This window comes from Zonotrichia albicollis, chromosome 2, assembly GCF_047830755.1.
Source record: "Zonotrichia albicollis isolate bZonAlb1 chromosome 2, bZonAlb1.hap1, whole genome shotgun sequence".
NCBI lineage: Eukaryota > Metazoa > Chordata > Aves > Passeriformes > Passerellidae > Zonotrichia > Zonotrichia albicollis.
Genome location: NC_133820.1, coordinates 69,727,221 through 69,751,829, shown reverse-complemented (window position 1 = coordinate 69,751,829; position 24,609 = coordinate 69,727,221). Strand labels below are relative to the sequence as shown.

Genomic DNA, 24,609 nt, shown 5'->3' with positions numbered 1-24,609 from the left:
TCAAGATGCCTAATTACAGTCCCGTCTTTTTAATGTCTCTATAATGGAAAAATCTTTCTTTTAAAATGAAATTATTTCTCTTTCAGAAAAATGGCTAAACTTTAATTTTTTTTTTTTTAGTTTTTTAACCATAATCTATTTATGTAAGGTTTATTCTACAAATAACTAGTGTTTGACTGTGCTGATTGCTCAACACCCCTAAAACGTGGTTTTTAAAGACTTTTTCATAGCTGAGTTTTACAGATAAGGGAAGGAAATTTCCACCAGACTGAGCTGAAAATTCATTAGAGTGGTGGGAGATCATTAGCACAGCTGGGCATCCCATTCTGTTTCTCTGATCATTGGACCAGCCAAAATTGAAAAAGGATGCTGCTAAAGCTATTACTAATACTGGAAGAAGTTTGCTACAGAAAATTCTTGTCTGTTGTTGTGTGCAGAGATGGGTCTGGCAACCAGTAATAGAAGCATTTCAGCTGATGTGAATGATTTAGTGGCTACAAGGAGATTTGTGCTTTTTACATTTCCTTTGGGATATGACTATCATGTTTCTGAGAATTTTTCTTCCAGCTCTCTAATTAGGAACATCCATGCTAAGAGATGTAATCTTTTTGGAATTAAAAACAAAAGCTTACTCTTTCTATTGCTCTCTAAAGGGAAGTTGTCCTACATGCCTGTAGCCATTACACCCACTTTCCCTTGAGAAACTGGGGATATGTGTGTTTGCTGATTAAAGCAGACATCATAGGGCCTCAGATCAAGTGACATTGCTGGACAGAAGTTTCAATCCATCACATTCTACCAAGCATTTGGTTGCTGTGTTAGAGAGGAGGGGGAGATTGTTCTCTTTATTTTGCCAGAAATTGTGAAAGGTGTTTGTATTTATAAGTCAAGCCAAAGATGGTTTTGATGTATATTGAAGTGCCCTGAGTTGTTGCTGTGGCAGGTAAGTAATGGTTTGTCTGCCAGACAGAGAGGGATTTATTGTATGCTCTAAGCAGTCTTTTTGTAAAGCAACTCTTGCTAACACTTCCTGGTTACTGTTGATTGCAGTGAGCACATTTCTAGACATCTGTTGCATGGATAGGTCATAATCAATGGGGTTTCTTTTTCCCATTTTAAAGTAAACTTCCTTCTTTTTTTTCTTCTCTTTTTTTCTTTTTCTATTTTTAAATTTTCTGTAGGACCTGGGGATAACGAAAGTGGGTCATATGAAGCGAATTCTCCAGGGAATTAAAGAGCTCAGCAAGAACACCCCTTTGTCTGAAGTGTAATTATGCTGGTGCTTTTCTTAAAGAGAGAAGAGAAAGTTGCTGGAGAAGCAAAGCTGTTGCAGGCACTTGGCTGTCCTTGTAGTTTATGGAAGAATAAGCACTGGTGTTTGTACAGGCTAGCATCTCTGAATTCTTGTGTGGTGAAGAACTTGCAGCAAGAGTACAAAAGGATTTGTGCCAAAACAAAAAGGAAAAGGTGATATGATATGTTCTGCAAAGATGTTTTCTTGGTGTGCAAATTGGCCAGTTTGGATAAGCCCACTTTGGTAAATCGATCGGTTGATGGTGAACTGCACTGACTGGAAAATATAATCAAGGAATGATTGCTTTGCTTACATGCAGCTCAGTATGCCTCTCTTTATGCTGCAGCAAGATGCCACTGAACAGCATGAGGTCATCTGGTTTTCCTTCCGAGGCGCAGCTCTGTAAGCCCTCGCGTGCAGGAGAGCAGGAAGTCTGGAAGGTTTGACCCGTGAGCCTGGCAGTGCCGCAGGTATCCAGCACTCGCTGGCCATGCAGAAGAGGGGAGAGATACCTCGTGATACCATGAATGCAGACTATAATGCATGGTGTGCCTGCCTGAATTGTCTGTTGTTCTGTTGCATGACACATCTGATGCTTTAAACACTTGAACAACTTTTTTATTGGTTTGAATGAGATTTAATTTATTGCTACTTGAGTGTCTTTTTTTTTTTTTTTCCTCCAGTTTCAGGCACTTTTCTATTCTTCAGTGTTGTGTTATGCCTAAAATGTGTTCTATGGCAAAGGGTGTGTGGGTGTGGAAACTTCGCATTTGTGCCATATTCAGCAGATTATATATGATTGAATCACTGTACAGTTAGATTTTTAAATATATCATGTACAGAAGGTTTATCAGGTAACTAACTTATGAGAATTTTTGAAAGACCGGTACCTCACAAAAACATCAATTGGCTTCCTGCATGGAAAATTATAAAGAATCTTCTCAATGGTGCATTTTAATGTAGTTATTCAGTTATCTTAAACAGCTGTAGCATATTTGAACTTGTAGGCACTAATGGTTTTATTTATTCTATTGTTCAAAAGCAGGTTTAAATATTAATGAAATTTTCTTAAAGAAAAATTTAATTTTATTTATCATACATAAGAAGATATTTAAAATGTAGCAGCTGATTTGATTTTTGTGGGGTAAACTTTTACTTGTTGTTGATTAACTATTAATTTAAAAATGCATCTGTGTGCATTTCTTTACAAAGGTATCAATTTGTTTCTTGACAGCACTCCACCATCAGTAGACTATAAAAATGAAAAAACCCAGACTATAAGGTTTTAGGCTATGCATGCTAAGATGAATCACATGCAAGACAGTAATCCATGAGTGTAAACAGGTTAAAAAAATTAAAACCATCTTTGTTTAGATATTGCTCTAGACCAGAGTTTGTAAGGTTATTTACACTTTACTTAAATGAAACAGGTTCATTATTTAACTTCCTGGTTAAGTTTTCACAAAATTATTAATCTAGACGGAAAATAAATTTTAGATATCTACAAAAAAATCCTACCTACCTGTTTGAGATGAGATGACTTTGCACCACCTGCCAGAAAACTGGCACAGAATTGCTCTCTCCTTGCTGTTTCTAGCAATGTGTCATTGTAGCACAAGGAACACTTGACTTTCATTAATCAAGTAGCTTTGATGTTTCCTAAACATTACAGAGTATCGTAATATCTATGTATGTTTTCCTCATGAGCACCAGAGTTAGGTTTCATTTGGTTTTTACCAAAACTTATTTTCTTGTATAGAGGGGACAATGTCAAGTACTGCATCCTGATTTTGCCCTCCATTTCTCATGCATATGACCGGAGTTGTTCCATGGCAAGTAGATGGGACTCATCCCTTGCAAAGTCAAATCTATTATACTTGTTGTTTTATTGGAGAAAAAAAAATCAAAATAATCAAAACAGGCCTAATTTTTATCTTATTGTAGTTCCTTGTCTTCTTGCTGCTGTAGGTTCAACAGGCACCACTCTGGGAGTTCTGTGGACATAATGATTATTCTGGTAAACAAACAAAAGTAAAGCACTATTTTCTATTAGGTTTTGCATACCAAATAAACCAAAATGCATTTGCCAAATGATATGACTTTCAGGCTGTTGTTTGAAAAGCATATGAAAAAAATGGAAAGTTAGGCAAACAATGGAAAGTTTGTTGGTTTTGGTTTTATTTTAATGTACTTGACATTCACCCCTTTAATGACATTTAGGTGACATCTGCAAAGTCTTTGTAAGCTTTATTTCCTTTTCCCTTTGGTTCTCCATAAGCTACACTGTATTTTAACGTGTGGCAGCATTTTAGCATATTGACATTATAGTAGACAACATAGGTAATCTTCTGGTCTATTCAAGGACATAATACATAGCAGAACTTTCTTTGCTTTCCTGATTGTAAGATACAATCTCTTTGCAACTCTCAGCCTTGCTGTATGTAATGCATTAAGATGAGCTATGGATCCAAATCTCTTCAAGTCACTGTAGAGGTCTATGCTGAGTATATTAAAAAATGGGAGCTGCTTTTGGGCAGGGAAAATGGGAAAATTTTGTTTGTAACACAGCTTTCTTATGGCACTCCTCAAATTACCTCAGTATAGGACAACTGATCAATGTTTATTTTTCTAAATGACCACCAAAGAATTTAACTTTGATTGTCCTAAGCAGTTTTTTTAAAACATGTGAATAGGAAAAAACAAAACTGTAAGTATCATTAATGCTGTATTTATTAGACGCCCAGGAGAGCAAATTTTATGCAACTCTATGCCTTAGACTAGTGTTGGCTATGAAGTGCAAATGCATCTGACAAGGAGGCTCAAAATATTTTTACAGGGGTTCTCTCTGGAGGTTGTGGATTGTAGCTGTGTTTAAGTGATGTGGCTTTTTTGAAGACCTGAACAGTGTTACTCTCTCATGGTTATTCTAAATATTGAGGCTTTTTCCTTAGTGCTGTAAAAGTCCCAGCTCCTAGAACTAAATACATTTTTTTAATGTACTGTATTCTCCCTAATTTAATCCTGCTGTAAAAAGTGCTTCAAAGCACACATCCCAATATCTTAACAAAACCAAGGTAAACACATCCCTAAAAGCAGTTAGCTTTTTAGAAAACAAGATCCTGTGGAGCCTGATTCAACATGCCAGGTTTATCAAGACAATCCCTATACAAAGTTTACTGGATTAATTTTTGCCTCCCCAGTCAAATACATACGATTTCTGTGGTCAGTGTCCATTAAAGCCTGAAGGGAGAGCAGAGTAATCTGCATTTTTTTGTAGTGGCTGGTATTCATATAGTTGAAAAGCTCTACACCTCAGAGAGAGGAACACAAGAGCTGCACATTTTGAAATTGCAGCAGGTTTCTAAATATAAGTTGCTGTTTTGTCATTTTCAAGTAGGATTTTCTCAGTGCACTGTATTTGATTGCTGTAGCAACCTCTGATTTAGATCATGCAAGTTTTGCCTTTATAAAGCCTCATGACTTCTTTTTAGAAATGGAATGAAATCAAGCCAGCTCATAGTTTTAGGTGTTGGGGATGTTTTGCAATAATTCAAAGAAAAGAAGACTCAAAAATCAATTTTTTTTATAAGATGGCAAGGGAAAATTTTCTTTGGTACATTTTTATGTCTCTCCCCTTAAACACTATTCTTTTCTCCTGAGTGTCTCTTTCTTTCAAAGAAAAATGCTTTGAACTTGGAAGAACAGTAAAGTGTAAAGCATATGATCAAAAACCCTCCCAGACTATTTCATTCCAGTATTTCTTGTTTTGGGACTGGAATTAACATGCTTGGTCCTGTAAATAATAAATAGAAATCATTATCTCTCTATCCCTGCCCAAAATAATTAATACTGCAATGCTGCATTGCTGTAATTCAAAGGAGAGGTGTTGATTTTTTTTTCATAAATGTCCATTTTATATTTTCCCATGCTTTTTGTAGAGAAATAGATAACCTGCCAATTTTACTTTTTAATTGAACTTGCTCATGCTATTAATGAAAATTTCATGAAGCCTTGATAATGAATATTACTTCAAGGGTAAAATTCTCAGTGTTTTTCAATGCATGTGGTTTCATTTCAGGAACACTGGCAGGAGACCTTTTTCACATGTAATGGAAAAATAATATATAAAGCAAATATGAGAGGATGTTCCATAGTCCTACTTTAAAAACAGTTGTAATAATATATTTGCAAGACAAAACCCCCTATGGTGATTCCATTTTTCTTGATGCTTCCTGCTAATGATTGCATTGGTAGTGCTTGCAGCTATTTCTGCAGTGTTCTCTGTGTCCCCCTAAATATTAAGTTCTTGGCTATAAGTTCAACAGTTCTGGTAATTAATAATTATCAGTGCAAAAAGTATTTGTGAAAGGTAAAGTCACAAGGAATGTATCTCATTGAGGATAACTGAGCTGGAGCAATTTGTTTAGCTTACAACCAGAAAATCATCTTGTCACTTGTATGAGTGAGAGCCACAGAAAATAAAATTAAAGAAGTAATTTTAAATTTATTTTTTCACCCCAATAACTTAAGTACCTCTCAACTGCAGCATCCTGTATACATTTATAACACAGGCTGTCCTGTATTTTTTATTCTGTTTTCATGGATTGTATGTTTTGTGGTATGATTTTCATATCATCAAGATTTGATGCTGCTTATTCTAACTGCGAGGATTTAATGTTTGCAAGAACTGTACATGACTGTATTGCTGTCTTAAAGAACAAGTTTTTGATGACTTGAGGAAGCTGAGGAGTTTGGACAGGATTTAAGCTTTGGTCAGGACTTAAAATATCTCTGCTTTCTCTTCAGAGATGAATAGTAGCATCAGCAGAAATGATAAAGCATCATTTGGTAATTATCAATATAAATTCTTTACTGGTTGTATAAATTTCTGTATTTATATCTAGAGTATAATGTGGAATGGATCTTTTATACAAAAAGAAAAAAAAATTTTCTAGTTGTTTTCTACTACTGTTGCATTAGTAGAACTTGCATTTCATAGCTCTGTAAAGTGTTAGCTTACATACTTGAAATGATTGTTTCTGCCATACAGAAGACCAGTGTGTTTCTCAGAAATTATAATCCATTTGGAAGCCATCTGGAGACCCTGAGAGGACTATTTCTGTAGCCAGTTGGAGCTAATACCAAAATTCATAGCAACTTCTTTAGGCTTAATAATGATCACCCTCAATACTTTACCTGAAAAAAATTTTTGAAAGGTTTGTGGATTTTTTCAGTGCATAGAATTAATCTTAAAACATCATCCCTTTGTTATATGTAATTTAGAAAATATTAGTGTTGTTAACACTTTTGCAAAGAAGCAGCATGCTGATGAGTACATACCCAAGAGTGTTCCTGGGCAAATTTTAATCAATTTAGCTGTAGTGGTTAAAGACTTATCACCTTCAGAACACTCAACAGAAAATTCATATGTGCACATGATAGAATTACAAACATCTGTTTTAAATAATTAAAGGCTTGTTTCCCAGTTGACAAAAACTTGATGACCTCTCTGATGGGATTTTGAGTTTCTATAACCTATTGCTTGTATTAGTGGGGCAGAAGAAGTTGGTGCCTCATTTATGTTAAACACCAGTCATGCCTTTATTAATGTTTCTACGTTGCTTCCCAGCTCCTGTGCCTGGATGAGCTCCCAGCTTCTGGCAAGATGAGACCCTTGCATGTCTCTCCATGGTTTCTGTTCAGAAGAGCTGGACAGGCAGGCCAGGAAAAAGCTATAGGGTGCTTGAGCAGAGAAAGATACACCAAGGCTTCAGGCTCCAAAGCCTAGCATAGCCATGGTGGACTAAAATCTTTTAAGTTGTATTTTTACAGTCCCTGCTGGAAGCTCTGTCTAACAGTTAACATGACCTACCAGAGTGCCCTTGGAAAGAGAACTTTTTTGGCTAACTCTACCAGCTGTGTAAGACATTGAAGATACTGAACATTATGGTAGCTATTAGTAGGACAATATCCAAATGGCCAGTGAATGTTTTAGTCTGTGAACAAATACTTTGGAAAAATATAGTTTGTAGTATTATTCAAAGACTAGTGTTAGGAAGAAGCTACTGAATATAAATGCAGTGTGGTATAAAATTTTAAGTCATTTGCAACTATATTTTTCCAAATTCATTGGAAGCAACTATTTTAGGGAGCTGTGGTGATCCCAGTAGACAAGAGCGTGTGAACTGGAAGTGGGAACAGGAAGAAATGAACTAAAAGTAAAATTGGATGGTTTGTTTTCATTATGGAAACTGTGTATACAGCCAAAAAAAATCTCCAGAGTGCCCCAAATCCCTTCTATGACTTTTTAAAGGGAATAGCATTTTAAGCATTTTTTTAACTAAAGCATTAATTGGATAAAAACCAATTTAATTAATAACCTGATGAGAGTGTCATTAACAGGGAATGAGTTAGAGACACCACTGTTTTTCTTCTGGTGTTAGTTGAAGTAAGCTCTGTTTGGGACTAATTCTCTTTGCAGTCATGGTCAATTATTTTGTGAATGGGGAGATTGAGGAAAGCCATTCAGAGCTGCTTGGTCTTGCTTTTCAGGGATGGAGAGAGCACGTGTGCTGAACAGTAGGGCCTGGAGGCTTTTAATGAGAATTTCAAGGATACAAGATTTTCTAGTTGGATAGTTTAGCAAGGTTTACAAGGAGCACACAGGCATGCAGATTCTCACTGTGAAGGTTCCTAGTAGCACTGTCCTCTCACAAGATGCCATGTCTATACATGCCAAAACAGGCATTTCTGTGTGCCTAGCCACATTCCAGAGGATTTTCTATAGGCATCTGTCACTTGTGGTGTCTGTACTTTCTGTCTTGGTTTTATATCTCTTTAAATCAGGTACCTTGAAAAATGTGTTTGATCATATTCAACAAAAATTACCATTTTTCCCACTCAAGGAGCACAGCTTGTGACTCTATCCTGAAATAATTAGTTTCATTAGCCACTTTTTTACATCATATCCTTTGAATCCTAAAAGAGCTGAAACTGTTTTAGGCACCTCCCTAGAGCTGCCAGTTACCTTAGGAATTTAATATGCTTGTGTCAATGGGATCATCAAAGGGCAAGGTGATATTCACAGTGGCAGATGAGACATGCAATAGATGGGATTTGTACATAAGGAGTACAAGCTGTTGAGATGCTCCTGGAAAGTGAAGGGAGCCTGATCTCTGCATCTTCCCTCTAGCTCTTCTTTGTTCTGTCATCACAGACAAATAATTTAATGTCATATAATATTAGCAGCTTCTTGTCTTAATTCATGGTGATAGCAAACCTAACAGAACTTCTCACTGTCACATCTGTCTGTCTAGAGCAGGTATCTTCAAATATTGAGCACTATGGAATTGCATTTTTGTATTTTTAAGGTGTATTCTGGGATTTAAGAAAGGTAAATTTCATCTAAAGGTATTTCAAAGGTTCTGAGAGGATCCCAGCCCAGCATGGGTGGTTTCTGTCATTAGCCAGACTTGTGACTTACACTGGTATTCCAGTCAAGTACATCTGTTCATTAATTCTGTAGTAACATCCACTTACATGCAAGAGTGGATGCATGAACTACACATGGAAGCATTGCAGAGATGGGACACTGTCTTGTTCTCTGCATAACTCAGATATTTTTGTCTAAATGGCAGTTTGCAGTAAAAAGCTGAAACACGTGATTTCCACTCAATCCAAACCTATATTCAGTTGAAAATGAAAACCTCTAACATGGTTTGCATGGGTTTAGGTAAAATCTGATGTGTACTCAGTAGTTTCTGCCCTTTGTTTCCCCTTCTTCCTCTTCATTTCACAAGAAAATCCATCATCTTTGCAGTCATATAAATCTTTTGGGAGTTAGGCATATGCTGTGCTTTAAACAGTATTTCAGGCTCCTTGGAGATTATTCTTGTATTTCACTTACAGCATTTACATGTAAGCCTACAGATTATTTTTTTGGAGAGAAAATGCTCCTCACATAAAGGTGATCCTCAAATTGATCATGGGTAGGCTTTTATATGCCATGCCTATGAATGTCATTCTCTTGCCAGTATTTGTGTGGATGTGTGTAGATATGTAGTACCTAGTTCATAGTGTTTATGTGAGAGCACACCTGTACATAGAGATGTATATACATACCCTGGATTTGCCCAATATAACAATGCCGACTTATGTGTAGAGCCAAAAAAACTTAAAACTATACAGTGCTTGAGATGCTGCATTGTTTTTATTATAGTATTTTTTATATCATATAAATTGCAGGATGTTTACAGATGCTTATTAATATTTAACTTATACAATGGGGTGGCAGGATGTTTATGATTGTTGTCAGCTGAAGAATTGTACATGATTCTGGGTGAAATTTTGGCTTTTTTGAAATCCTTGGCAAAACTCCCATTGATCTCACTGGGGCCAAGATTAAACCCCTCTGAATCTATTGTTTACTGGCTATTTTCCTACTGTGATAATATTTTTAATGAGTGAAATGTATTTATTTTTTTCCCAATGTGAAATCTGCAGTTTCTATTTGGATTTTTCTACAGAACCTGCAAACTACAGCACAGGTGGGAGTATATGCCTCAGAGACTTTTTCAGAATTTTTCATTGATCTGGTCCTTGAATATGTCTAAGAAAATACCTTCTAAAATAACTTTTGTAAGATTTAATACAGAATCATCTAAAAAGAGATCTCCTTTCATGCCTCTCTCACAAAGAGGGAATGCAATGTGGCAGGTGAATGTGAAGAAGTATTAACTGATAAATAAAAAGTAGTCCTGTCTGTTTTCTGTACCTACTGATCTCATGCAGCTCACCTGTCTCTGCAGATCTGGTATGAGACACTTGAAGTACCTTATCCAAAAGTACTTTATTGGGGGAAAAATGTTACATAGTAAGTATTTGGCTTTAAGCTTCTCGTCGAGACTTGGAAGTATCTTCAGAGCCAGTGTGTTGAATGACTTTTTATATTCTGTGGATCAATTAAAAATTATGAAAATGTTAAGTGGTAAGGCAAGTCAGACAACTGCTTGACATTAGAGAAATCACTTGTCTAGAGGCAGAAGGAACAGTACTTTAATAGCACAAGGAGGAAATATACCATAATGCAGCGCTTCCTAAATCCCTTTCCAGGGTATCTTTTAATTACGTATGCTCAAAGTGTATTCTTCCTGTAAAAAAACCATATGGCTGTGAAACAGCTAAGTAGATGCATCCTAATTTCTTCATCTAAGGGTAAAATACCATTTTCAAATAAGAGCTGTCATGCACTTTGAAATACATATGTTGGGAACAGGTAAGTTTATATTTATCATAGATAGTCATCCCAGGGATAGTCAGACTTGTAAAATGAGGTAGTTTTGTCAAGGTTATCAAAAGCTGAGGAAATAACATAGCACACACCTTCCTTCACAGGGCTCTTTCTGAAGACATCTGTGTAAATGCTCACCACTTCCAGGAGTCTTTTTATATAATTTCATTTAAGAAAGGATCATATTCAGATTTCTGTCCTTCCCCTTGCTGATAAGGCAGGAAGTTTGCACCTTGGTTGAACTTTCTAGGAGCTTGTTGGCTGTAGAAATGGACCTCAAAAGAATAGACATTTGAGGCAATCAGTAGGCTTGTGAAGGATACACAAGGCTCTGTCTGGGCTCGTTAGTCTGCTAATGTGGCTCTGATCACAGATTGGTGGGGGAAAAGCTCCTGTGGTGCTCCTGCCTCCCTTGGTGGCAAGGCGCCGTGGTTGTCAGCGGGGGCCCAAGCGAGCAGACACCTTTCCTTTTGCGTGTTGGTTGGCTTTCTGCAATTCTAATCAGGGCTGGAGTTCGGGACACACCCTTGTTTGTCTGCAAGGCCGTGTGATAGCTGAGGAAATGAGGAGGAAGTGGCTGAAGGTCTGGATTCTGCCTTTGGGTTCCTGCCAGTGGAGCTGGTGTAAGACTGGGGGCAGCGTAGGTAACCTTTGAGTGCCTCACTTTCTCCACCCAAGGGAATAGGGATGCTCAACATCTCTGTACAGCCCCTCGAGTCCTGCAGGAGAGCAGTGTTATGTAAACTGCTGAGTTTCACCCACACTATTACATGTAGTAAAAATAAATTACTTCTGTCCATAACGCTGCAAGAATTGCTTTTCCTAGTTCCAGTTCTCTTTGATGACCTACCATGTCCTGGGCAGTCAGTTTTAAAGCTTAGCAATTGCTCTAATACTTAGAATTACACACATAGCAGGCTCTGTTTGCTGCAGAAAAGAGTAAAACTTCAAACTGCCTGACAAAACTTGCCAATGAAGTATATCTAACAGAGCAGGGGTGTAACTTTTGGCTTTATTTACTTGTAATAATGGTAAGGAACAGTGAATTTTGTTTGTTTACATACTGTTTACAATGGCACAGTTTTATTTTTAATATATAAAAACAATTGAGGTATTTATTGCATATACTATTTTAAAGATGTTTTATGTGTTTTCACCTTTGGAATATATTGTTACATTTCCTTGTACAGATAATTTGGGTGGCTTTGTTAATATAGTTAGTAATTTTTATGACTACTAAGTGACCAGTTTTCTGTGCCTTTTTATTGTTGGATGCATGATTACATATTTATTATTGTATGGAAGTCACTGAGATGTGTATTTTTGTATTCTGCTGGAAGCAATGGTTGATTTTATTGTACATGATAAGAGATGCCTTCCATAACAGGCACTCATCTGAGATCTTCCTTCTCAAATAAACAGAATGCATTCAATGTATATAAGTCCTTGAATTTATTTTGTGTCTAGAAATCACTGGAAATGTTTGAACATCATGGCACTGAATTTTAGATGTTATCCACTCAAAATGTGGGCTGCTACCAATGTCATCAAATCTAAACCAGAATTCCCCATTGAAATCAATGCAATGGCAACTCCTTGGCACAATCTAAGACTTTGGAATTTAAAAGAAAACTCAAAACTACATAAAATTTGGATGAATGAATACCGAGTGTCATTTCTACTCAGTCTGCCAGGGACTGCCTGAAAATTGTTTTAAATTAGGGGCTTTGAATACAGCTTTTATCCATGCTCTACACAGCTACGTGCCAACCCAGATGTAAGTAGGTCACTGTGCATGTAGATGTTGACATTTGCAGGGATCTTCCTCTGGATCTTGCTGCCACACAGCGTATTAAGTGTAAAAACAGATTTGCACTTGCATCCATGGTAACAGCAGCCATTAAAACAGAACATTCAGCAGCACACGTTTTTCCAGGGTAAGTGGCAGTGAAGCAAACACGTTTTCCTCAGCAGTAAGGGCTGTCCTTGCTGGCAGCAGCCCTGACAAACACGGGGGGTGCCTCCAGAGGGCCATTCTGCCGTGGGGCAGGTCAGTGGGCTGCTAGGCTGGGACCTAGCACACGACGTGATGTGACAGTAACCACAGTCAGTGGCATAGACAGAAGGGAAGTTACAGTGTGTAGGAAGCTAAGTCAGTTCATGAAGGCTGTAATCTTGTGATCTATGAAGTTGTCTTGTGGTTGGGATCCCATTGTCCTGAATGATCATACATTGGAGAGGCAATTTTGTGGATAACCCAGAAAGGCTTACAGGTCAGTACTGGGGGTTCAATGCACCATGAATTCCAGGTGCATACAGTTCTCTTAGGATTGAAGCTGTACTTTAATTTCAGGTGTGTTTTGGGAGAATTCAAATTTTTTAACCAAACTGAAAAGGCTGGTTTCTATAATCAAAGCTGTGGTATAAAGGAGAGACTGTAGTAGGAGAAATAACTCATGGGGTAAAGCAGGTGGCACCACTAGGGATGGCACTCTGCAGTACATGAGGAGATGGGGTGTGATGGTGTTTGGACATTGGGAACTCTCCAGAATTTCTTCTAGAAGTTAGACTGCACAGTAAGGTAGGCTTCCCACAGTTCATCTCGATCATAAATCAGTTTTCTGTGAATAAGAAGTAAAAAAATGTCAAAAAAGTAGTTGGATTGTAACCCTTAACCTAGAAGATGCACTGAGAAGTTTTAAATAATTTTGAGAAAAGTTTGGTAAATGAATGAACTGTTCATACAAGTTAATACTTGTGGCATATAATCGATCCGTTCATCTCAGTGGCACCAAATAGCTGATGATGAAGTCTGAAACTGTGTTAACTTTTAATTCCTATCACTAAATTAATGAAAATCTGGAAAAAAATAAGCTTGTAGACAGGCAAGCATTGAAATTGGAAGTGCTGAAGCAAATCTTACAGAGTTATTGCCCAGAGTTATTTTATCAAAAAGGGCTGCATGGATGTCTTGTTGAAAACAAACTATAGTAGCAAATAATTTTAAGAGGTTTAGTGGGGATGTCATGATAAACTACAAGGGCAAAAATGAAACTGGTGCAGTATTAACATTTCATGTTAATATTAAAATATTGGAACAATGAGCATGGTAAAAAGTGAGAAATATTTTTTTTAATTGTGCCATTCAGGCCACTAAAGTTTGTGTTGAGATTAAAATCTGCCCATTCTGGAGGCAGATAGAGGAGTATGGCATTAGCCTGAATTGGCCCTGTATTTAACTAGTTGTTTGCCCCATTTCCTTTGGAGTTATTGCAGACTTTTTCCTAATTACACTAATGCCATTCTGATCATATTTATAATTACACTTTTTCAAAATAAAATATTGTCACAACCTCAATCATCCCCAGCCATCCAATGGTAAGGAGATGTCATGATTGAATCTATCTTGAAAGCATGACAAAACACAAGGCAGGTGCAACGGCTTCTGTCCTGGCCAAATGCTTGCAGATGAGTGAAAGCAGCATCTGGCCATGCCCTCCTCCTTCAGATGAGAACGGAGGGGATCTACACGGAAGTGCATCTTTCTTTTTATAGAGGGAGAGAGGAGAGATGTCATGGGGATGAAATGGGACATCCTGGGATGTGGCAGATGCCTCACTGAGGCAACAGGATTCATTCTCCAGCTTTAGTTTCCATTTCCTTTCCCTGACAGCAGTGCACAGCTGTGCCAGCACTTGCCACTCTGAACTCATTCCTCCCCTCTGCCCTTTTGCTGCTATTTGCATCTCCCGTGGCTCAAAGGCTTCAGCCCTTCTCAGGTACCTACCGTCATTTCCCAATTACGCTTTGCCAAGTTCAATTTCCTTTATTCAATTTCACTTAAAAAAAAAAAAAAATCATCCATCTGCTGCCTAGTGACATTAATGTAACAGCAGATACATGTTCTCCTGGCAGTCAGGCTACCCTCTGAGTAGAGCAGTTCATTAATTAGAATCAGACATGTAATACCCCTGAATCCCTAACACATGGCCCTTGTAACAATAATAATCATCATCTGCTAATGGTGTCACAATTCAGCCTGGTGTGTTTTCCCTCCCTCTGAGGGAGCACAGCTTTGCTCAGACTTCCTGGGCACAGCGTTTCCAGCCCATTGTTGAAGCCATCAGTACTCTGAAGGTCAAGTTGCACAGGAGCCTGCAAGTGGTGTAAGAGTTTGTTTTTCTGACTTATGCCTGATGACTTGTTTTCCAGCTAACCTGCTTCAAAGCACTAATACAGTCAATCAGAAATCTTAGGGGGCTATTTTCAGGGGAATAAAAAGAATAAAATTTCAAGAAGTTGAAGATGCCATGGAGCTGTTCCCAAAACATGTTTTTTTTGGAGTGAGGGGAAGCTGCTTTTTTAAGGTAGGTTCAGGGGTCACTTCAGAGTACCTGCACTAAAAGCTTGATAGTAAGGTTTTCATATTCTTTCTCCTTCACCAGCTTCTGTAAACTGTGAGAGGAGCAGGTGGGGCCAACTCCTCATCCAAGACAGAGTAACAGTTTAGAGCAGAGCGCCTTACCTGCAGTGTGTGGGCCTGAAATTAAAACCCATGCACTTGAAGAGAACAGGAAGTTATAAAGTGAGTTTTCTTTTTCAAGCACTGACTTTCTACGAAGATGAGCCTCACATAATTCTGCTCTGGCATTCCATCTCTCACTTCCTCTCTTTTGGGCCTTCACCTTCCACGCCATTGTGTTTTGAACATCATCTGTACTCCAGAGACCGTAAACCCGAGGAAATGTAGGGACAGGGGTGATGCTCTGGATCAAGAGAAGGGAGAGCATCAAACAGCATTGACTGCCTTGTAAAATATTTTTCCAGATGCCAGTTGAATTCACATCTTTCATTTATTATCTTACCTCATCAAAAGAAAATAATTGAATGAGTTTATATATGAATAAAAATCAAGTATGTTCCTTAAAGAATTTATAAAGGAACTGGGCAGCTACACAGGGAGAGATGGAGGGGACAATACCTGTGCCAGCTCTGCTCCATTGAAACCTATTGAACAGCATAAATTTGACAGCTGTAGTGTGAAACCTTCACAGAGTTGTCTTAGGAAGGTATATACTGCTTTTCAAATCAAATGTTATCCGAATTAAAACTTCAATATATCTCTCTGTGACCACTTGGCCATAAAAATTATCACTCTGTAATTCCCAGAATCTTAAGCCTATTTAAATTATTGACAGCAGTATTAATTAAATCTTTCAAACATTGTGGAAAGAGTAGCCTGGGCAAATGAGCTTAAATTGTTGAAAACTACAATAACAATTAATTATGTCAGGCCAATCAATCACCATTTATTTCTCAGTCAATAAAAACTACTGTTAATGGCTGATTAAGCTCAATTAAGGTTTGATGGAAGCACTAGTTTTTAAACTGAAGATAAATTATTGTATCATTTACTAGCAGGATCAAAAATATATCATGGCTTATTTTTTCTATATAAATCACCTCTCAAAACACATATATTTTGAAAATAAGATTCAATGTCCTTGGTTTTCTTAGCTGGCTGGGCAATCTGGGCTTTTATTAAAGACTTTTTCCCTTGCTGGATTAAATGGGGAAAAACTTGAATCATAAACCCTCGTGGTTCTTTTACATCTGCTTAGCTAATACCCAGTTTAAATGCTTCTGATATCCAGGCTAATCCCTGGGGGAGTGGAAAGAAATAATACTTTTTCTTAATTTAGAGAGGACTACTATCCTCTGTAGACCTACTTGCTTTGTTATTTGTGGGAATCTGACCATCAGGTTGCCTTTGGATTGGTAGAGGGGGCTTGTCTGGAGGAATCACAGTGCTGAAAAGATGTTACATGACATTTTATCCATCCATTAATGCTCCCATCCTAGCTTCCAGGCTCACTTGTTGCTGCCATCAGTTTCCCACCTCCCAACTTAAACAGAGATAAATGAGGCTTTTAGGGTGCATGCCATGTTAAAATTCTGTTGCATCTTAGTTTTTGGCAATGAGTGACTCTGATGTGTAAAGGTATCAGTGAGCACATGATATGTGTAATGATGCTGTTGAAATTTGTTAAATCACTTACTATTTCACCAAAGCTTTGTTTGCTTTCAATATTAACTGATTTTTTCTTTTTGTTTATTTAGTGGTTCAAGGCCTGTGGTAAAGCAAAGTTTTCCTTTTGCACTGACTCTTTTTACTGGCCCAGAACAGAAGTCATTCTTTGAGAGATACACAAATTACAACTGTTTGAAGGACTTTTCCAGAAGACATTAAATACCACAGCCAAAATGCAGTTTCTGTGTCTGAATTCCACACTTTGCAGGCCAGCTGCACCTCTTGCATTCTCCTCTGGCCTCAGTGTCCTTGAGGGTACCCAACACCAGCACTGATGGTGTCCCTTCCAGCCCAGGATTTGTGTTTTACAGAGGTGATGAAGTTCTAGCACGACTAGCACGATGTACAAAATAGATGCACAACTTGTGCCAATTGTTCTTTTCATCCTCTCTTTCACACAGAAAGGGATGGGATTGCCCATTTCCTTTAAAAGCAGGCCACCTAGTGCTTGCAGAGGTTCAGCACAGAGAGATGCCCACTGCCAGCACGTTGCTCTGCTCCCTCCCTCATTTGCACTCCCCTCAAACCATGGAGCTGCTCACCTGCTTTTCCAAACACACTGTGCCACCATGCAACTTAAAACAACAGAAACTTTGGGCTCTTGATTTCACAGGCCTGCTTCCTGTCTGGCTCTCTGCTGCCTGCTTTGCTCCAGCACTGGGTTTTGTCAGACCCCTCTGCCAACCAGCATTAATGCCCTAATATGGCCAAGAAGCATCGAGGAACGTGACAGTGTGGTTGGGATCAGCTGGGTTAATGGAGTAAGCCAAGGGTAGAAGGATCTAGCACCAGGAGTGGCCCAGTGAGGAGGCAGAACTGGGAGAACAGAGGAAAGACAAAAGAGAAAGAGAGAACAATATTTCACCACCATCAGCAAGCTGGCAGAATCTGCATCCTCAGGTTGACCAGAGGAAAAGAGAATTAAGGCAGAAACACTGACAGCTTCTCATCCTCCAGAGTGACACCAGGGCACTGTAAGAGGAAAACAATGTGCCCCGGTCCTTTATATGGACTATTAAAAATGATGAGCCAGTGTTAGCCATACTGGAATGTGACATCTCCAAAAAAGCAGGAAGGCACAGCCTGGAATGGTGTTACTAATTCTGTAGCTGTATGATAGACATGTAGCCAGTGTCCCAGGAAGATACTTTATCCCAGCGTTTTGCTGGAGCTTCCTTTCCTCCTCCCAGTGAGACAAGGAGAAGACCCAGACACCTGCTGTTATTAATGGTCCTTCCTGTGGCACTTCTTATAGAATGTCTCAATTCTGGTGAAGGTAAATCCTGTCTGGATTTTGCTTTGGATAAACTGGATAAATCTCTCTGTGATAGGTGAGTTTGGGGAGTTTTGTGCATGTGTAGGAAGTGTAAATACTGAGCTACACAGCCCTGGATATTGTATAGCACAGCTAAATTCAGTCCTGCATGGCTGCCAATGTATTTGGCAATATTCTCCTTTTATTGTAGGGGTTTAGCCTTTTAATTAAAATGAAAAATCAGTAATTTTTCATTCTAATCTGTTTTTAAAGAGCTCTTATTTTTATTAAAAATGAAGAAAAAAGGAAATGTAACACTAGCTGGAGGATCAATCTTTATCACTAACAAGAACATTTCTGGGAAAGCTATGTCTTAGACTGTAAAGCTTGAGAAAATTATTAAATGACAGAAGTTATAAATAAATGTTTTCTACTTTTGGTCTGCATTGGATAGTGGGCACCTTCATACATGTTTTGTTAACTACAGCCAAGAATACAGGCTGGACTGCTGGATCTGGGATGGAAATCCTGACAGTTCTATAGAGCTAGGAAGTTTAATAGAAGAAGAGTTCTAAACAAACTTCTTTCAAAACAAAAGAAAGCTGCAGTCTTGCTCCTCAGTGGTTTGTCCTGTTGGCAGAGCTTCACTTTTGACTTAGGATCATTTAACATTAGCTCTGTATCATCCTGACAAACCTTCACCTGCAGTGTGTTCATCATTATCTTTCCTGAAAAGAACTGGAGAGCACTCACACTAAAAAGCCTTGGCAGAACACTTTATTTTCATGAATATAATGTGTTTTCTCTAGCATCATGTGTATTTTTCATATAAAACACTCAAATACACCATACAGCTATGCTGTTGCAATTTATTATTAATATTAATTATAAATACTAATTTCAAATTTTCAAATATCTTAAAACTCATCACCTATAAAGCTGTAATTAAGTTTACTTGGAAATCCAGCCTGATAATCAATCATCAATATCTATCAGGTTTCTGCAATCTCACCAAATGAATTTACATTAAAAAAAATTATCCTCCCCTGGCACACCTGAGACAGAAGGGGACCAAAAAAAACCAGCCTTGAATTAAAAACAAGCCAAAAGGCAGGAAGCTATAATTTGTACTCTGGATCCTAGCACATTTCTCATTTCATATACCAGCTATCAGGAGAGGCCTTGTGTGTTCTAAAACCGTCCCTCATAAAAAACCCCAAACTTCTATTTTTGTGATAGGGAAAAATGAGCCCTAAAGCTGCAAAGCTGCAAAAGGCTCCTCCTCCCTGGATCATGAAGGAGACAGGAGGAGAAAGGCTGCCCTCGAGCAAACCTGTCTTGCCAGAGCCTGAGGGAAGCTAGATGGGAAAACAAAACATTGGATTGCTTCCTAGCAGGAGCCACAGGCAAAGTCCTCCACGATTCTTCTGAAACCCTGGAGTTCTTCCCCACACAGATCCTTCATACCCATCAGCTCCCAGCCACAAAAAACTCCTTTTGATGGCCTGAAAAATGAACACATTTTGCCAGTGAATAAGCAAATCAGATCAACGTAACTTCATTTTCTGGTACAAAAATGGCAAAGCTGGGCATGTAGGGGAATGGAAATCCATTTCCACTTTTCTCCTTTGGTATAATGTGTTTCAAAGGGTATATTACTAAAGAATCCATCATCATGTTATTGTAACTTACCCTTCAGTGGCTTTATTATACTCATACAGAATTGGGTGGTTCAACATTTATGACTATCATAGACCTTTTAGCATAAAGAGATATAAATATTTTCAGTGCTTCACCCACTAACTTCTTTTCTGTATCCCATACTCATTGCCCCTTGGGAACTGAAAATCACAGTTGATCAATCCTTGTGTAACTTTTAGTTGCAGGAAATTTTTCAATAAACCTTTTGACTGCAATCTCTCAAGATAACCAGCTTGCAGGACAAGTCTCAACACTTCCATGTATTCAAAGCTGATGAAATTTAAAGCTACTGGTAATTCTGGAAACTTTTTGGCAGACAAGGAAAAAAAAATAATACTATTACAACCCAGCTTTCAGGATCAAATTCTGATTTATCTATAGTACATCTGTTTTATTATGTAATGCATGACCCAGGCATTTATCTGAAAGCAAATATTAATTCTTGTTTTCCATTAATTTATAAGCAGAACAATGTCTTATCAGCTGTAAATGATGACAATTGTTGAAGATCAAACAATTTGATTTTAAAACACTTTTATTGTGTTTTCAAATATTCCTAATGCAGTTTCTTGCTACTGAGCAGAGGCACTGGATTAGTCCGCTTTTGACTAATGAAAAAGATTTTGACTTTATACACTAAAATAGATATTTATATTATGCTTTTATATATATATATATATACATCCACAGCTTTAAAGCATAAGTGACCACAAAGAAGATACTTTCCTTTCAACGAAGTTAAAAATTAACTTCCTTTATTAGAAGAATAACTAATACTTCAATGGCACGTGTCCAAAATGTTGGACCATGAACTGTGGTTCAATGCTAGTAGGTCCAAAATACCCAGTAAAATACAATGTTACCAGGATGCATAATTTTAAGCTACACTTCAACTTGAAAAACTCAATTTACTGTCACAATCAAGTGAGCTTCAATTTAAAAGCAGTTTAAAAATTAAATTTAAATGGTTCCCAGTTGGGCGTGTAAATATAACATTTCTGAGCTGAGAAATGTACCTGGAAAATTTTAATTGGGAAAATGAAATTGCTTCAGTGAAGGTAGCTCAGAAACAGAAACTCAGATATCTTAAAGTGGGAGGGAAGACCCCACAGCATTTCTTTCAGATATTTCTGTTCTGTTTTCATTTTGGCCAACATTTTGTGTCTTCAAACAGTAATTTACAAAGAAGTCCTTGGAAAGGATTGTACAGTGACTTTTGCACAATGGCAACCCCCCCATTATAAAAATTCCCTCTCTCTGATTTGAGGTTTTCAGGATCCTTTGTATTACAGCAATATTTTATACAACCATGTGGATGGAGGGAGGAATAAGGCACTTCTAGTTCATTTAAGGTGATGGTTTCCTTGTCACTCCTAGTTTTTCCTTTTTTTATTTTTTATTTTTTATTTTGAGGGAGAGAGAACTGAAAACAAAGTTTGGGAGAAGCTATCAATACTCCTATTTTGCTGAAAGGTTCATCCAAGACACGTAAGAACTTGGTAGTTTCCAGTCAAAATCTTGATGGGAAAAGACAATAACACTATAATTAAAGTGTGCTCATGTTTAAAGAGCATTTCTATTATAGACGGAATCAGAAGGGAAATTAAATAATCTTTCAGTATGTGGCAACACTGAGGAAATTGAGAATCAGAAGGATTTAAATGGCACACAGCAGTAGTTATTCATGTGAGGAATATAAACAAGACAGGCCAAATGGTCATATTGAGACTGACTTAAACCTTAAACATACGCTCAAGTTATTTCATCTGAGATGAAGAGCACATTTCAGGATATATTGCAGCAGCACACAGCAAACTGTGTAAGAGCTCCAGCAGAAAGAAGGAGAAAGCACATCATAAACATGACACTGAACTATTTTCATTGTGGGAAAATATTCCCTATAAAATGATTTGCAGTTCAAGAATAAACTCTGTAAACCCAGTAATAAACTGGGCCATGCTTAGAAAATATAAAGGTCACTGAAAACTGACATTGAATTAATTTGGAATCCAGATGCTGTAGCATCTCAACAGTAGCTGAATTCGAGAGAGAAAATGAGTCACATTTGTTTACATGTGGAAGGCACAAGGTTTGAAATGTGTCTCAGTAAAGCATCTGGTTTTCCTCTAATTTCACAGCAGGAATATTAGAGACTACTTACATAGATGAAGTTGCAGAAAATTTAATTACCACTGAACATTTACAAGGAAATTCATTGTTCCCTGGAGCTACCACACTTGTGCTAAGGATGGTATAGGACATCTCTGGGCTTTAAAGAGGAAGTATAGGCAGCAACTGTAAGGAAACAAGGGATGTGCATAGTGTGTACAGTGTCTGCAGATCTAAGGAATTATAACATTTATCCTATAATAGAAATTATCTAAACATTTGAAAAAAGCATTTGGAAAAAACCTTTTATGATGATGCCATAACCATGAACTACAGGAGGGCAAAGATGTAGGGGTTTTTTTTACAAACTGATCTGATACCTTTCCAGAAATACATCAAAAGGGAAAAATAACTGGAGCATTACAAGAATCCTGCAATAATGTTTAGGTTTAGGTTTCATTGAGCAAAGAGCTCAGTTCTGACAGAGAAGGGTGCTCTCCATATCGGTGTTCACCTCCACATCACCAACTTCCCAATAAAGATCAGTATCCCTTCCCTAGTTCAGAAGATGTGTTTGCCTCATTATTGCATTTTGGCGAGTTTATCTTAAAACTTTGCAAATATGGGCTGAAGACAAGGAGACAGTTTGTTATCTGATAGCAGACAAGTGTTTATTTCAATCTCACACTGCACTGCCTGCAGTAACTGTATAACTCTTGTTAGCACGGCATACCCAGGGAGATGCCATGAGGTATTGCTGGCATGCAAGGTTATTTGAATGACAATCATAAAACTAGCAATGAAGGACACTCTGAAAACCCCCTCATGGGCTTGGGTATCATCATTAATCCTTAAGGAAAATTATTGGATTTAATCTGCTCATACAAGCAATAGATATGTGCCTAAGTCACAAGGCAAAAGCTGAAGAAAGAAACATATGAGCAACAAAAACTAGAGTGGAGCTACATCCTCTCCTGACAGGAGTCAATTATTGAGAGGGTGTTTGGCCATCTTCTAATTGAACAGATTGGCACTGGAAATTCTGGATTGCCCTGGTTCCATCAAAACTTTCTACAGAAGCTGCAGCCATGATCTGGCTGTGGCTGCTGGCCAGGCTGGCTCCTTACCGTAGTTCAGCTGACTGGCTATACAGCTCCCTGGCATCAGGCCCACTGCTCAGTTGGTTTCTTGGCTTCCCAGGCTTGTCAGCTGGCAAAGAAATAGATTGTTCCATTTTTGCCAGAAAGGCTGCAGAGCCAACATGTTTTGTGCCAGCACTCAATGAAACAAAATATTGACAAGCTGGAATTTCCTGTAGAATAAAAATTTCACTTCCCAGCCAGCTCCAATTATTATTGTATGGTCTTGTGTAACACAGTGACGGCGTTTATCACATCCTCTAATAAACACAATGCACAGAAAGGATGTGAATTCAGGGACCTTTCCAAAGCTTTGCATAATAATCTCATAGCATCTGCAAGCATCTCTATGGAGTACAATGCATCTTTTGATAAGGTTAGTGTGTGATGCTTTCTATTCTGCAATAAAAGGCCTCCTAGGCTGGCTCTCAGAACTCTTCTGTCAGCAGGACATGACTGGCCAGATCAGTACAGAACTCTGGATGGCATCCTTTATGCATATTGTTTTGGAAACTTACATACATCACAGAACAAACTCCAGGGAAGGAGGAACCACTAATAACTGCAACACAGTTACATATATTAAGTTTATTGGGTTTTCACTGTTGAAAAAATAATGAGTTAAAATACCCACAAACATGCAAATAAAAATGACTCTTCAAACATGTCACTGGAAACAATGGATTTGAGAAGGATTTGGTAAAGAGAAACCAAAATATGCCGTTACATTATACCATAATGCCATAAACCCAACCCTTTCTGGAGACAAACACCATGGCCAGCCCAGGTTTATGACAAGATGACTCAGAGAATTACCCACTGAGACGCAGAGTTCCAGTTTTGGAGGGGTGTCAGGAGTGTTTTCAAGGAGACACTGAACAGGCACTAAATGGCAAAGCAAGTCAATGCCTGGGTGTGCACTTGCAGCACAACAAGACCATTTAAGCTGTGTCTGCTCTCAGCTGTGTCTGTGCTGTCCTCAGTGCCACGCTGACACATTTATTATGCTGGTGAACTGGATCAGCAAAATGGAAGGAAAGCAGGTTGTTCTCCGGTCCTCTCAGTTCCATCTCATTTATCGCTTGATTTCACAAATGCTCACGCTGGCACAGGCCAGAAGCAGCGCAGACACAGGAGCAGGGAGCTGGGCAGCAGAGCTGAAGGGTATGTTACAGATAAGCCTCTAGAAGTCATTCATGAAATTATTACATTGTGAGCTGCGAGGTTTAGATTTTTATTTGGAGGTGGTGGGGAGGGAAGCAGGAGGGTGGAATATTTTCAAGCACAGCAGATCCTTCCCAGCTTGCTGCAAGGGCATCAAGGGAAAAGGCTTACACAGGTTTTAAGACTGGAAGAATATGCTCCTCCTGTTAAAGGCAGGAATAATACTATAAATTACTCATCTGCCCTTGTGAAGGCAATCCTTATTATAGTAAGTGTAGCTTGAAGGATATAATTTCAGGTCTGGCCTGAACTTAATAAAGCTTTAGTAACAGAGGAACATTTTCCAGAGGTATTATCATCAAAAAACCCCAACAAAACAACACTGACACAATCATGCAACTGTGTAGTTTTCATGTACTGAGGGGGAAAATAGTGACTAGTAAAAAATGGACAAAAGTCAAACAAAGCCACTGACTATTTCTTCAACATCTTCCATAGATCTTCCACACATTTTATAGAACTGGCATTCAATACCTGAGAGACATGACATATAACTCACTCTGAGAC

The 24,609-nt window shown here is 38.2% G+C and overlaps 1 protein-coding gene across 7 annotated transcripts in view; it reads left to right on the top strand.

The window, feature by feature from the left end:
• The window catches only part of DGKH (diacylglycerol kinase eta), a 159,692-nt gene extending 147,667 nt beyond the window's left edge, over positions 1-12,025 (top strand). For all 7 annotated transcript variants that reach the window (XM_026793657.2, XM_005487304.4, XM_074535466.1 and 4 more), the window contains one exon: positions 1,182-12,025. In XM_026793657.2, the coding sequence (XP_026649458.2) occupies positions 1,182-1,234 (53 nt within the window). In that variant the 3' untranslated portion in view covers positions 1,235-12,025. The remainder of the gene's footprint in view (positions 1-1,181) is intronic.
• The last annotated feature ends 12,584 nt before the right edge of the window (positions 12,026-24,609 follow it).